At 41.1% G+C, this 14,268-nt stretch overlaps 1 protein-coding gene across 2 annotated transcripts in view; it reads left to right on the top strand.

Annotated features, from left to right (window-relative positions):
* The window catches only part of Sin3a (SIN3 transcription regulator family member A), a 65,956-nt gene extending 52,671 nt beyond the window's left edge, over positions 1-13,285 (top strand). For both annotated transcript variants that reach the window (XM_010626377.3, XM_010626370.3), the window contains exons 18-21: positions 2,276-2,368; positions 3,647-3,741; positions 9,277-9,484; positions 11,778-13,285. In XM_010626377.3, coding sequence (XP_010624679.1) covers positions 2,276-2,368; positions 3,647-3,741; positions 9,277-9,484; positions 11,778-12,008 — 627 coding nt within the window. In that variant the 3' untranslated portion in view covers positions 12,009-13,285. The remainder of the gene's footprint in view (positions 1-2,275; positions 2,369-3,646; positions 3,742-9,276; positions 9,485-11,777) is intronic.
* The last annotated feature ends 983 nt before the right edge of the window (positions 13,286-14,268 follow it).

Genomic DNA, 14,268 nt, shown 5'->3' with positions numbered 1-14,268 from the left:
CCACTGGGCCAAATCCCCAGCGCCCCCCTTTTATATATAGGATATTCACATAACCCAAAAAAGTTACCTATAATTTTTCCCAGAAATAATTACTGATGACATTTCTGAACTCTGCTTGTGGTTTTGTTTTGCTTTGGGCGACAGGGCCAATTCAGACTGGCCTTGAACTCTCTATGTAGTCTCAGATGGCTTTGAACTTGCATTGATTCTCCTGCTTTAGCCTCCTGAGTGCTGGAATTACAAGCCACCACACCTAGCTTCTCAACATCTTTGTTATGGCTGTTTATATTTCACTTTATAGAGAATTAATCCCGGTCATACTTGATTTTTCACTATTATAGGGGCTGTTGATAAAATAATTGAAAAGAACCATGATGTCCAACCCACTATGGGAATTGGTTAATTTGCAACCTATTGTGAACATTGGGTGGCATATTTTGTACTTCTTAAAAATTAATTATAAGGAGGCATGGTGGTACAAGCCTAAATACCAGCACTGTAGAGGCTGAGGCAGGAGGATTCCAAGTTTGAGCTCAGCCTAAGTAATTTAAGGACTTTAGACTCTGCCTCAAAATAAGAAAGGTCTGGAGATGTAACTCAGTTTGAAGGTCCTGGGTTTAATCCCTACAACCATGAAGATTATAATTACAAAATGGAGGCCCTACCCCATCTGGTTTGGTGTTTTGTTTTGTTGTTTTGTTACTGGGGATGAAACTCCAGGACCATGTGCTTATGAGGCAGGCACTGTTACCACTGAGCTAAATCCCCGGCCCTCCCCAGATCTGTTTTGCAAGTGGCTGTGTATAAAGTTTTTAAGTTTATTATTACCCAGATGTGGTACATGTGTGTAATCCTAGCACTTAGTAGGCTGATCCAGGAGGATTGCTGTGAGTTCAAGGACAACCTGAGCTACACAGCAAAACCCTGTCTCCAATAAATAAATGAATGAAAAAAAATTTATTAGCAGATAGAAATTTTTAAAGCTTCTAAAAAGAAGTACTGAGAGCCAAATTTGACTTCTGGCCTGTGTGCTTCCTGACCAGTGATGTGGTCTTGCAAAATCAGAACACAATTAAATGTTTCCCTCACATCGGCTTAAGAAAAAGAAAAATAATAATTCTCAGGTATCTGCCCAGGTCCTTCTCCATGTGACCTTAGTAGTTGTGCTATATGCAGCAAACTGAGGCTAGCGAGGGCATGGAGAGTCCTCAGGCTCATAAAACCAGAGCCTTGTGCCAGTCACCACTCATTGCTGCTCTACCTAGAACGTGGCTTATATTTCCTCCCATCACATACTGCTGTTAATGAATTTTTTTAACTGCACAAATAGTATTAGCAGAATTTAGAATTTCAAGAACTTCAAATATTTTTGGTATCATTATCACTAAACACTATTTTCAAAACTCTAGGCTTATTAACATGTTCGTATTGATTCCTAAAAGTGGGATTATCAATTGAAAGGGCATTTATATCTATAGTTCATTCTAATGAACAATGAAATTTTTTTAATGTTTTTTTCTTTTTTGCAATTCTGGAGACTGAAGCCAGAGTCTCCAGCATGCTAGGCAAGCATTATACCTCTGAGCTACATCCCCAACCAAAACTTTTTTGTTTTGTTTTGGTTTTTGTTTTGGGTACAGGGGATCAAACTGAGGCCCTTGTGCTTGAGAGCAGGTGGTAGAACTACTGAGCCATATCCCCAGCCCTTTGTTTTGTTCTTTTTTGAGACAGGATCTCACTTTGTAGTTCAGGTTGGCCTTGAACTCACTACGTAGCCCAAACTAGTCTTGAACACTCAGTGATCCTCCTGCCTCTGTCTCCCAAGTGTGCACCCCCACACCCAGCAAAGAATTTATTTTTTAAAGTACTCTTATTGACACTTAAGTAATTTTGTTGTGGTTGTTTTGTTTCTTGTGGTACTGGGGATTAAACTCAGGACCTTGCACTTGTGAGGCAGGTGTGGTACCATTGAGCTAAATCCCCAGCCCAACACTTAAGTAATTTAAGAAGTACACACTTCATTTTACTGTCAGCAAGGTTGGAATTTTACTTTTATCACTGGTCTCCCAGTATTTTGAGGATCTTTGTCATCTCTTCAGTTGGAGTAAAATTTTATCTCCCACAGCTTGAGGAGCTAGGTCCATGGTGGCGAACCTGTGATACATGTGCTGCATCTGGCTGTTTATCTTTGAAAGCTCTAAAAGATTTGCCATCACTGAGCTAGGTTATAACTTTCTAAACATTGTTTGTTTATGCTATGGCTTGTTACTTGCAGCTTATGTTTATTCAGAGCCAAGGCCAGGTTCAGCTGACCATTGAGCTTCTGGACACAGAAGAGGAGAATTCAGATGACCCTGTGGAAGCAGAGGTAAGGGCAAGTTTCCTGTGTGGTGCAGAGCCAGTGGTGGGTCCGAGTGTCTGCCTGGTACTTTGTCTTACAGAAGACCCAGCTCCTTTAGCCTGATTGAAGGGTCAGGGTCTTAACATGTAGGTTGTTTCAGCCTTGTCTTCAATAAAGGGAAGAGATGCCTGGCTGTGGGATTCCAGCTGTCTCCCTTGAGGAAATCTCATGTCTGGTAGCTTTATTGTCTTTCCTTTAGTGTAAGAAAAAATGAGCCATTTTTGGCAGTATCTTCTCAACTCTGTGTCTTGTTCACTTTTTATGGAGCCAAATGAAGACAAGAGTTCTCAGCCCAAAGCAGACAATGGTGATAAGCATAGTTTGTCTAGCAGGTGATGTAAGCAGGGAGCACAAGCTGTGTATATGAGGCTGGTGCACAGGTGAGGTATATATAAGGTTTGGTACAAATACTGGCTTTTGTTGCCAAATCTTTCCTTTTACCCTTCTCCCTCCTTCCCATTCTTCCTTCCTCCCTCTCCCCTCCAGTCTCCCTCCATCTTTAAGAGATACCAGAAGTCCTGGTTTTCATGTGGAAGTTACCGATACTTTAGACATTTTCTTCTATAGTTTTTTTTTTGCAGGGGGCATACCAGGGCTCAAATTCAGGACTTTGTACTTGTGAGGCAGGCATATCACCACTGAGCTATACATATTGTGTGTGTGTGTGTAATTTATTGTATATATGTATATATCATATACATACTTTGCTATAGATATTGTTCTGTGGAGAAATAAAACTTGCCAGTTTTACCATTTATCTTTTTTGGTGAGGGGGAGTGGTACCAGGAATTGAACTCAGGACCCTGGGCTTGCGAGGCAGGCAGCAGAACCACTAAGCTCAATCCCTGGCCCCACCATTTATGATTTATGATAAATTGAGCATCCAGAAAAACTTGCCATCTTGCTGGCTAACAAATTTAAAATCTGTGTTTTAATAACATATCAATAGGGAAAAAAATATTTTTTTTTTTGTTTTGTTTTTTGTTTTTTGAGACAGGGTCTCACTATGTAGTTGAGACTGACTTGAAATTCACTTATGTAGCCCAGGCTGGTCTCGAACTCCCAGCGATCCTCCTGCCTCAGCCTCCTGAGTGCTGGGATTATAGGTGTGCGCCACCACACCTGGCAGAAAATATTGATCTTGAAATTTAGAGACTGAGCATTTTAGTCATAGTATTTACTAGACTGATGAGGGTGTTCTGTTTTTATTACCTTTTCCATTTCCGATTTTGTTTCCTCCCCCAGCGCTGGTCAGATTATGTGGAGCGCTACATGAATTCTGACACTACCTCCCCTGAGCTGCGTGAGCATCTGGCTCAAAAACCAGTATTTCTCCCAAGGTGAGTGCACTGGATCATGTGCTGCCACACACACTCATGCAAGACTGGGGAGTGGAGAGTTGGTCATTTGAAAGTTCTTGGTTCTCCAGTTTTCCACCCATTTGTTCTGCCTGCCAAAGATGCTGGGTTCCATGTTCCTGTAGCTTTTAACAACTTATGCTTCCTGGATCGTTCCTCCTCGTCAGGAAGGGGAGAGTTGTAGCACACCTGCAGGAACTTGGCTGTATTGGGTAGACATGCTGCAGTCTCCAGGCTCAGTGAGTCACTAGAAGAATTAGCAAGGTTCAGCACTTAGTCATACTTACAACAAGGATTCACTGCAAGAAGGAATGAAAAACAAATCAGCAAAGGGAAAAGGTGCTTGTGGCAGAATCCTCTCCCTGTGGAGTTACAGGAGAAATACTGTGTACCAAGGAAGTTTGCTTGCCGACTCTGTGTCAGGAGTGTTCATCGAATGTTGATCATATAGGCACCCTCTTTCTGGCATGAACCAAAATTCCAGACTCAGAAGAAAAGCAGATTTTTAGCATAAACCAGATAATTTGATTAAACAGTTTAGTATAATGAGTCACTTACATGATTTGGGGAATGGCAGAAAGTCCCTTAAAATCTAAGATCCCACACTCCAGCCAGGGGCCAAACTTCTAAGCAGGACTTTTAAAAGCCAGTAAGTAGTCTTAGGGCTGCTATGGTAACTCTGTTCTACATAGAATTTAAAATTTCCCCTATAAACACTCAAATGGTAACACTCATCCTCTTAAGTATAAAAATTAGAGTTTCAGAAGTAGAAAATAGGTAGAGTGACTTTATTTCAAAATCTTAGAATTGAAATTTCATGTCTTACATTCTAAAAAGTTGTTCTTCATGTATGACTAAATCCTTATGAGACCATGGAAGCAGGAACAGCAGAGAGGGCCCTGGCCATTGTTTGATCCTTGATTCATTTAGCAGGTTACCCACCACCTGCCTCGCATGCACAAGATCCTGAGTTTGATTCCCGGTACCAAACACACACGCACGCACGCACGCACACACACACACACACACACACACCAGGTTACACTCTGGTAGAGTTTATGGGGATAGGACATGGAAATGTATAGAACTTTCACCCCAGAACTTTGGTTCTTTTCTCTCATCCTCTTTCTCCTCCTTTTTCCCCATTCTCTCTTTAATGTAAAGATAGCTTTATTTTTAATCATTTAACACATGACAATATTCAACTTTGAGAAGCTTTATATTAAAAACTGTTTCCTGTCAGGTTTGGAAACGGAATCTGAGCCAGAAGATATTAATTCTCACGTTACTGAGCTACTTGCAAGTAAAATCCTAAAATTGGACTCCATCTCACCTGTGCCTTACAATACAAGGCAATGTGTTCATTCATTTTAGTGTTGTACAAGCGTAAGGACTTTTTAAAATTTGGTACCAGAAATCAAACTTGTGTTTACATGGCAGGCGCAGTGCCACTGAGCTAAATCTCTGGCTTTTAAGTTTAAGGACTATTTAACCTGAACTGCTAACTTCAGGCAACTATCATTTAAAACATTTCAGGATTTAAAAATTGGCTATTTATACAGTGAATGATAAAAGTCAGCTGATCAGTGGTCCGGTAACCCAACACATAACACAGTCAATTAACAAATGGGGCTGACCACACATTTTCTTCCATGTAATATCCCCCCCACTACCTGCCAAACAAAAGCAAATTAATTCAAACTACATGTGTTAACTATATTTAGTAGTTAATGCTTCCGTCTGAAATCAATATTTGAGCCAGGTTTAGTAGCTCATTCCTGTAATCCTAGCACTCAGGAAACTGAAGGAGGAGGATCAGTGTGAGTTCAAGACCAGCCTGAATTACAGAGTGAGACCCTCTCTCAAAAAATAAGAAATAAATCAATGTTTAAATGGAACCCATTAATACCCTTTGGAGCGTGAGTTTTTTCTACTGAAGTTTAAGAACCAAGTGACACTCAGATTTAAGTAAGTGTTAGACTTAACCATTCCCAAAGTCTTTGACAGTTACATACTTAAAATTAATACTGGGTGGATTTTTTTTTTCAAACATAAACTACATATAAAATCTAAAAAGATATAAAAACATTTTCTCATTTAAAAGACATGTATGAGCCAGGGATTTAGCTCAGTGGTGCCGCTAACTGCTTTGCAAGCACAAGGTCCGGAGTTCAATCCCTAGTACCAAAAAAATAAAATAAAAGGCATGTATTAGCCGGGCATGGTGGTGCCTACCTCTAATCCCAGCATTCAGACTGGGATCCCTGACAGTTCAAGACCAGCCTGGACTACACAATGAGTTCCAGAGCAGTCTGAACTACATAGTGAGACCCTGTTTGGAAAAAAAACCAAAAAAAAAGAAGAGACATGTATTATTAAGTGTAAATAGGTCAGCTCAACTCTTATCTTCTTACACACAGAATTAGAATAAACACACAAGAATTAGATCTTTGGTTTATAGTTTTCCAAATTGTCTTTTTTTTTTTTTTTTTTTTTTTTTTTTAAGATAGGTCTCGCTTTAGTCTAAGCTGACCCTGAACTCACTATGTAGATCACGCAAGCCTCAAATTTACAGTGATCTCATGCCTCTGCCTCCTAAGTGCTGCGTACAGGTGTGTGACACCACACCCAGGTGTCTTTTTTGTTGTTGTTTTGGGGGGGCTTTTTGGTACCCAGGGATCAAACTCAGGATCTTGGGCTTGCAAGGCAGGCAGAATCACTGAGTCAAATCTCTGGTCCCCAGCTATGTCTTATAGCTAACATTATCAGTCTGTTGTTGTTGTTGTTGTTGTTGTTGTTGTTTTGAGACAGGGTCTCACTATGTAGTTGAGACTGCCCTGGAACTCACTATGTAGCCCAGGCTGGTCTCGAACTCAGTGATCCTCCTGCCTCAGCCTCCTGAGTGCTGGGATTATAGGCGTGCACCACCATGCCCGGCTTCAACATTTTCAGTCTTTATGGCCTTGAAGTCTTATTCTTAGGGCTTGAGTATTCCAAAGAACTTGTTTATGGATATTATACTGGTAATACTTGGTATATTGGAAATCACAACTGAAACAAGTTTAACATGTTTATTTTTAAAATGGCAATACTGCTGAGTAGTGGTGCACACCTGTAATTTTAGCACTTGGGAGACTGAGGCAGGAGGATCACTGAGTTCAAGGCCAGCCTGAGCTGTATAGTGAGTTGAAGATCGTCCTCAACTACATAGTGAGATCCTGTCTCTAAATAAGTATAAAAATAAAATCTGTCTACTGTTTGCCTTATTAGAACAGCTAGTTCTTATATTTGCTTTGTATCCAGTCTGCTGTATTGTGGTTGAAATAAGTAAAGAAAAATCTAGTCATACTCAAATATGTAGCTATAAAAAGGAATATTTTCTTGCCTTTTGACAAACAGAATAGCCAGGGATTTGGCTCAGTTGTTCCACTGCCTGCCTCGAAAACGCAAGGGCTGGAGTTCGATCCCTGGTGCCCCCCACCCCCAAAAAAAAACTGAGCTAAATCCCCAACCCATTTGGTTTTTGTTTTGTTTTTTTGTTTTTTGTTTTTTGGCACCATGGATCAAACTTAGAACCTTGAACTTTTGAGGCAGGCAGCAGCACCACTGAGCTAAATCCCTGTCCCATGTCTTTTAACAAAACTACAAGGGTGGTTTCTTAAAGCTTAGTTGCAGTATCAACACAAACAGAAACTTGATATATGTGGTTAGGTGAAAATTGTGCTTTGAATCAATCCTTTTTTCATTTGTGATTGGTTATTTGAAGTTCCTCATTTATAAATTTGTGCACAGTACACTAAGTAATTATATGTTTTACACTGCTCCTCCCCAAGTCACATGGAGACACACTGATTTCATCAGGCACATCTTTTAATATTGGGGAACAGTTAGGCTTATGGTTGTTGCTGTCATATTTTTAGCAAAATGCAAAGTTTTGCTTGAAAATTCAAACCCTGTCATTGGCAACAAATATGTTCAGTGGTTTTCTTTGAAGCGATAGGCCCCCTCATTCATTTTTTGAGAATGCGAAGTACCCAAGGCAAGTTAAGTTTACTTTATCGTTCATTCGGGTAAAGATGATTCATTTGTAATTCAAGCACTTATCTTCAAGAATCCCATTGTACTTTAACACACAATGTGCTTTTTGTATAGTTTCCATTTTATCACACAGCATATAAAAAATATGACAACCAAAGGGTGATAGGATTTCAGTAAAAATATTACTCTTTGAATAAGGACATTCTTTAGCAAAACTGGCTTTTTCACTTGAGTGACAGCACACAGAATATGAAGACTTCTGAGAAGAGTTTGGTGTGACAACCAGCATTTTTTTGACGTATATTTTTACACTGTCAGTGCATGCAAGTAACAGGACCTTGTTGGGATGGATTTGGAACTCTCTAAGGACCCTTGTGCCAGGGATTTAGCTTAGTGATTCTGCCACCTACCTTACAAGTGCAAGGACCGAAGTTTCTATTTAAAAAAAAAAAAAGTTTAAGCCTGCCTCTAAGGACCCTTGGACCTAAGAATTGCAATCATACAATTGTGTAGCTGATAACCTCTCTACATCAGTTGCTAGAGAGTATTAGGTTCCAAATACTGCCCTCTCCCCTCCTGTATCCATTGATGTGAATTATTTTCTTTTCCTCTGTTTGTAGAATGGCAATAGTTAGACACTATCTGTAGGAGAATTTTTAAAATAGGTTTTCATATTTTCTGTATTAAGTGGTTTGGAAATGGAACCCACTTAGGGCCATCGCTCTGCAGCAGTTAAAGAGAGTGAAACAAATCTATGTAGAGAATTGAAGAGAAAAAAAAAAACATGACAGTAGAAAGTTGAAAATAAATTACATAGTATGATCCTGTTTTGTCATTTAATAAATCAAGTTCCAGAGAACTATAGTGCATAAATTCATAGACAGGAGCTTAGAAGTTTAAGGTCAAAGTTGTTAATAGTGGCTGTTGCTGCTGCCAAACTCAAGTGGCATTTGGAGAATTGGAGTTAGGGAATGCTATTTTTTATTCTGTGTCTTTGAAGTTTAGTTTTTGTTTTGTTTTGGTTTTGTTTGTTTGTTTTTGGTATTGGGGATCGAACTCGGGACCTTGCGCTTGCTAGGCACCCATGGAACCACTGAGCTAAATCCCTGGCTCAAGGGCCCTTAGCTCCAAATCCATTCCAACAAGGTTCCCAGCCCTTTAGTCTTGTTTTGTTTTGTTTTTTTAATAATGAAACCACGAAACATCTATATGTATACATGTAACTAAATGTGGGCCTGGTGTGGTGGCCTGTGCCTGCAGTCTTGGCATTCTAGGAGGATTGCATGTTGGAGCCTAGCCTAGGCAGTCTAGCAAGAAGCTGTCTGAAATTTTAAAAATAAAAAAGGCTGGGGATGCAGCTCAGTGTGAAGGTCTTGGGTTCATTCCCCAGTACCACAAAATCATAAGTCATAGGTTCTCTGAAAGCACAGAGTTGTATCTCATCTAGACAAACCATCCTGTGGGGCTTCTCTTTTGTAGGAATCTGCGGCGGATTCGGAAGTGTCAGCGTGGTCGAGAACAGCAGGAAAAGGAAGGGAAAGAAGGAAACAGTAAGAAGACCATGGAGAATGTAGACAGCCTGGATAAGCTGGAGTGCAGATTCAAATTAAATTCCTATAAAATGGTCTATGTGATCAAGTCAGAGGACTACATGTATCGGAGAACCGCCTTGCTCAGAGCTCATCAGGTAAGAACCAGTTGCAGGAATTTCTCTCCCTGTCTGCTTCCCTAGCCAAGGCCAGGGCAAACTCAGGACTTTCAGGTTGTTTCTGTTCCTTTATAAAATTCTCTTGCCAGGGGCCAGGTTAGTGGTTCCACCGCCTGCCTTGCAGCAAGCGCAAGGTCCTGAGTTCAATCCCCGATACCAAAAAAATAAAAATAAAATCCTCTTGCCAGGCATGGTGGCACATGCCTTTAATCCCAGCACTGAGAAGGCTGAGGAAGAAGGATCATCTTGAGTTCAAGGCAAGTCTAAACTACATAGTGAGACCCTGTCTAAAAAAAAATAAAATAAAATCCTCTTGGAAGAATTGGTGAATAATGAAATGTATTTATTTGCTAAGGATTTTTTAACAGCACTACAATGCTGTGTGGCTTAAAAGAACAGAAATTATTGTCTTTAAATTCTGGAAGATAAAAGTCCAAGACTATTGAATCAACAGGATTGATTCCTTAAGACTGTGAGGGAGGACAGCTTCTGGTGCTTGGGTGGCAGGCTTCAGTGTTCTGGATCTTCATGCATTGTAGAACCTCTGCATGTCTTTGTCCAGAAAAGTCAGGCTCTGCAGTACTGAAGTTAGGACTTAAGTGTGGGAGTGTGAGAATGCATACTGTAACACTTTTAGAGAAGAAATACCTGATGGGACCTTCTGGTAAGGTTGCTCCCTGTGTTTGTTTCAAGTGGTACCTGATATTTTGCTTGTATGAATTCTTCCTGTTTTCTCCTCTTATCTCAATGGTGACACCTTCCTGATGAGTTTATATACTGGGTATTTTGCCAGGCCCTGGGAGACAACTGTGAAGTAGAGTAAGACAGGTATATGATTTGCTTTACTGGGGAAACCAGCCAGGACAAGGGACAGAGATAACTGGCATGCAGGGCTTGCTTTTTTAAGTGTCAGCTTCTCCAGAGTAGTGATGCTTGAAGCCTGAGTAATGATGAGCATGTGGCCTTACTGTAAAACCAGAGAAAGTAGGATATGTGTAGTTGGGAGGGTAGACACGGGCCACTTTTCCCTCATAAGCCACAGTGAGGATTTTGTTTGAGGTGCATTGGAACATTTTTTATGAAGATGGCTCAGCTGTCACAAAAAGAATGGAGAGCTACAAAGTTGTAAGGGCAAAGATCACTCCAAAGACTTGGTCCAAGTGGAATGTGGTGGCACCCAAAATATAAGGTTGGCATAGAATCCAGAGAATTAGATTGCAGGTCAAACGTGGAGGCAGAATGGTCAGGGTGTGGTGATGGGTCAGACACGGCTTACACAAAAGGAGAACATCAGGATGTGCTGCTGTTTTATTTGTTGTTTTTAAATCATTGGGATGTTTGGAGTACATCTGTTAATAGGAAGTTGGGAGGTAGATCAAGCGCTCTGTCTTGAACTGGTTAAGGTTAAATGTTCAAGATAGAGGTGTGTGGTTTTAGTGTGATTCTCACAGCTGGGAGTGGCTACTGTTATGGTCCTGTGGGAGCTTGGCAACTGTTTATATGTCTCCTGCTGTGCCTTGCATGTGGGCAGCAGTTAATATTTACCAGGCCCATAACTGGTAATTGCCCTTCACTGCCAAGGCTGGGCTCTGCCTTCTGGGTAGAATCATCATGGGGCAGGAAGAATGAAGTGTAAGCCCCTTGCTCTGTGCTGATTTGGAAGTGGGCTATACTACTTGCTGTGCTGAGAAAGATGAGCAGCAGTAGTTTAAGTTTTATCTCAGGTATGTTCAGATCAGCTCAGTTGCTGTTTAAAATACAACTTTGTGTTGTGGAGTGGAGCTCAGTGATAGAGCTGAGCTAGCATGAGCAAGCCCCTGGTGGTTCAGTCCCTGGCACTGCAAAAAAAATTTTAAAAGGGCAGATTTATTAAAGCAAGTACATCTGTATTTTTAACAAATTCACTGTGATACTAGTGCATACTAAACCTGCGGAAGTACATTTCTGCCCTGAACCTGTGTTGACATTTCTCAGGGGTTTTACGGGTTTCCATCTCCTTCCAGCACTCTATGTATTCAACCTTTTCTAATTCTCTTTAAACTTTTTTGGTTTGGTTTGGTTTGGTTTGATACCGGGGATTGAACCAGGGACCTTGTGCTTGCAAGGCAGGCAGTGGAACCACTGAGCTAAATCCCAGCCCTGTTTTGTTTTTTAACCAGTAATATCTTCGAGTTGAGCCTGCATCTTTCCTTTGCTACTTTAGGCTAAAATTGGGATTTGTATTTGAAGAGATTTTTAAATTGTATTTAATTTTACCCCTTTTGTTTTGTAGTCCCATGAACGTGTTAGCAAGCGTTTACATCAGAGATTCCAGGCCTGGGTAGATAAATGGACCAAGGAGCATGTGCCCCGTGAAATGGCAGCGGAGACCAGCAAGTGGCTCATGGGTGAGGGGCTGGAGGGCCTGGTGCCCTGTACCACCACCTGTGACACAGAGACCCTGCACTTTGTAAGCATTAACAAGTATCGTGTCAAATATGGCACAGTATTCAAGGCTCCTTAACTGCAAAGCCAGAGCAGTAACTTGAGGTGGTGTGTGTGTGTGCGTGTGGCGGGGGGGCAGGCCTGTGCACTCACACACCCTGAAGAAGCAAGGAAGATGCCTTTTTGGCCTCCCTGGGACATGGCCACTGGTGCAGCCTGTCACCAGGCAGGATACATCTAAGGAAGGTGAACACCTTGCAGAGATGGAGCTGGCCCTTCCCCAGGGATGTCGGCTATTGGCCCACCCTACAGGGGGAGAAAGCCTGTGCAAGCACAGAGACATGCAGTTGCTTGCTACACCAGCAGAGCTAAGACTCATGTCTCCGGTGGCCTGACCTGCGATGGAGGAACAGTGCTACTTATGCTTCGACTGGATGGAGGTTCAGTTACAAAACAGACTGAGGAAGGACTTGATCTAGATGCATTAACTGGGATAGTCACAGCTCCTCCTTCCTCCCACCAAGGGAAAAGAGACTGGATTACTTTTATTTTTCCCCCTGGTCACTTGAGCACATCTAAGATCACCAATTAGTTTTATGTGGGACCTGCAGTTGGCTTTGGGATTGATCATTTTGTGGATCTGATTCCTGATGAATCCCTTGCTGCCCACCCCTTCTCTCCTCTGGTTCTCAACCTCAAGAAGTTCAAATCAGTCATCCTTTTTAGCTCCCGTGGAACTGTTTTGTACCTGCTACTAGTCTCCCTAATGCTATCCACCAGCTTTACTCTGACACACGTGCACACACACACAATTTTAGCTCTTTTTTTTTTGTAAATAATGTACATACTGTCAATTTTTTATTAAAAGAAATATGCTTTGATGTGCTAGCGTAACTGCTCTAGCTTCTTGTGTATCATAGTACTATGTGGCTTCAGATTTAGTACCTATGAAGAGATGTACAAGACATTTATTACACTTTTTACCAAAGGGAGTTACCGTTGTAGTACTTTTGTGTAAAACTTGTCTTCCCCTTTAACCCCAACTTTTTTTTTTCCTTCTTTTTCTTTTTTTCTTGTAAATAAATAAAGCTTGGTTCTTATCTAAGGAATAAACTGTCAACCCAAGTGTTCTCAGAGAGCTGTTGTAAGGCAGGAGTTCTGGCTTCAGTTCCTTCTGCAAGGTACAAACAGGATTTTGCTTTAAGCATTAATAGTTACTTGTATATGGGCCGGGGATTTAGCTCAGTGGTTCGGCTGCCTGCCTTGCAAGTGCAAGGACCCGAGTTCGATTCCCCATACCAAAAAAAAAAGGTGTAAATAGTTACTTGTACTTTACCCAAATGAAAATATCCCCTAATTTTAAAACAGACTACTTGGTTTTTTTTAAATTATCCTTTTATTGCAATTTCCCACTTCAGTTATGTGGAAATACTTTATATTTGAGTAAGTTGTTGAGTGAGGTAGTTATTTCTATCTGTTTTTCTTTATTAGGAATGGAGATGAACTGAAAATACCAAACCAATATTTGAAAGTTGTGTGTAAATTGTAAGGTGAAAATGTGGTTGAGAGGGAGAGGATTTGATACATTTCCTTAAGCAACCACAGATGTGACATATTCTCACATTTTTAATGATACAAATTTAAGCTAGGTGGGTTTTTTGTTTTCTTTTTTTGAGCCAGGGTCTCACTGTAGCCTAGGTTGGCCTGGAATTCAGGTGATCTTCCTGCTCTCACTTCCTGACTGCAGGCCCACAGTATCACCTGGCTCTAAACTAGCTAGCATTTCATATGGTTGGCCTGGCCCTTAAGTGAGGCTGTGGATTTTTCTCTAGCTGTCACTCTACAGTTGTAGTGAATGATGTTTTTCATTGCTTTTTAATTTAAAGTTACCAAAACTATATTTTTAAAAAACTAATTTTTAAATTGTTTTTAGGCTTTTAGTTGCAGAGAGACAAGACTGAACCTAAAGTGCAGAGTAGCACAAAGCCTTGCTGGCAGAGGGGATTCCAGGTGGAGAGTCATGATACATACTTCATGGAGAAAGACCTTGAGGCTGTCTATGTAATAGCCCATCCCTCTGTCCTCCCTGCAGGAGAATCGGCTGACTTGGAACTGGGGAGAGGGTGTGGATTGGATTGGAGCAGTGTTGTCTAGAGTGCCTGGATAGGATTTCAAGACCAGCTTAGGAGGAAACCCCAAACCACCAAATACAGTCAACAGTGGGGACCTCAGCCAGGGTTTTTGAAACTTTACCTTTCTACTGTCTGGCCTCAGAACTCCGTGCTTTTAAGTCCAGCTTGCACTGTTTCTATTTAGGGCAGAAAGCTCTTTTTAAGACA

Source organism: Fukomys damarensis, unplaced genomic scaffold (assembly GCF_012274545.1).
Source record: "Fukomys damarensis isolate Sample0158 unplaced genomic scaffold, DMR_v1.0_HiC HiC_scaffold_25, whole genome shotgun sequence".
Taxonomy (NCBI): domain Eukaryota; kingdom Metazoa; phylum Chordata; class Mammalia; order Rodentia; family Bathyergidae; genus Fukomys; species Fukomys damarensis.
Note: the sequence above shows the minus strand (reverse complement) of the source record. Positions and strands in the feature narration are given on the sequence as shown.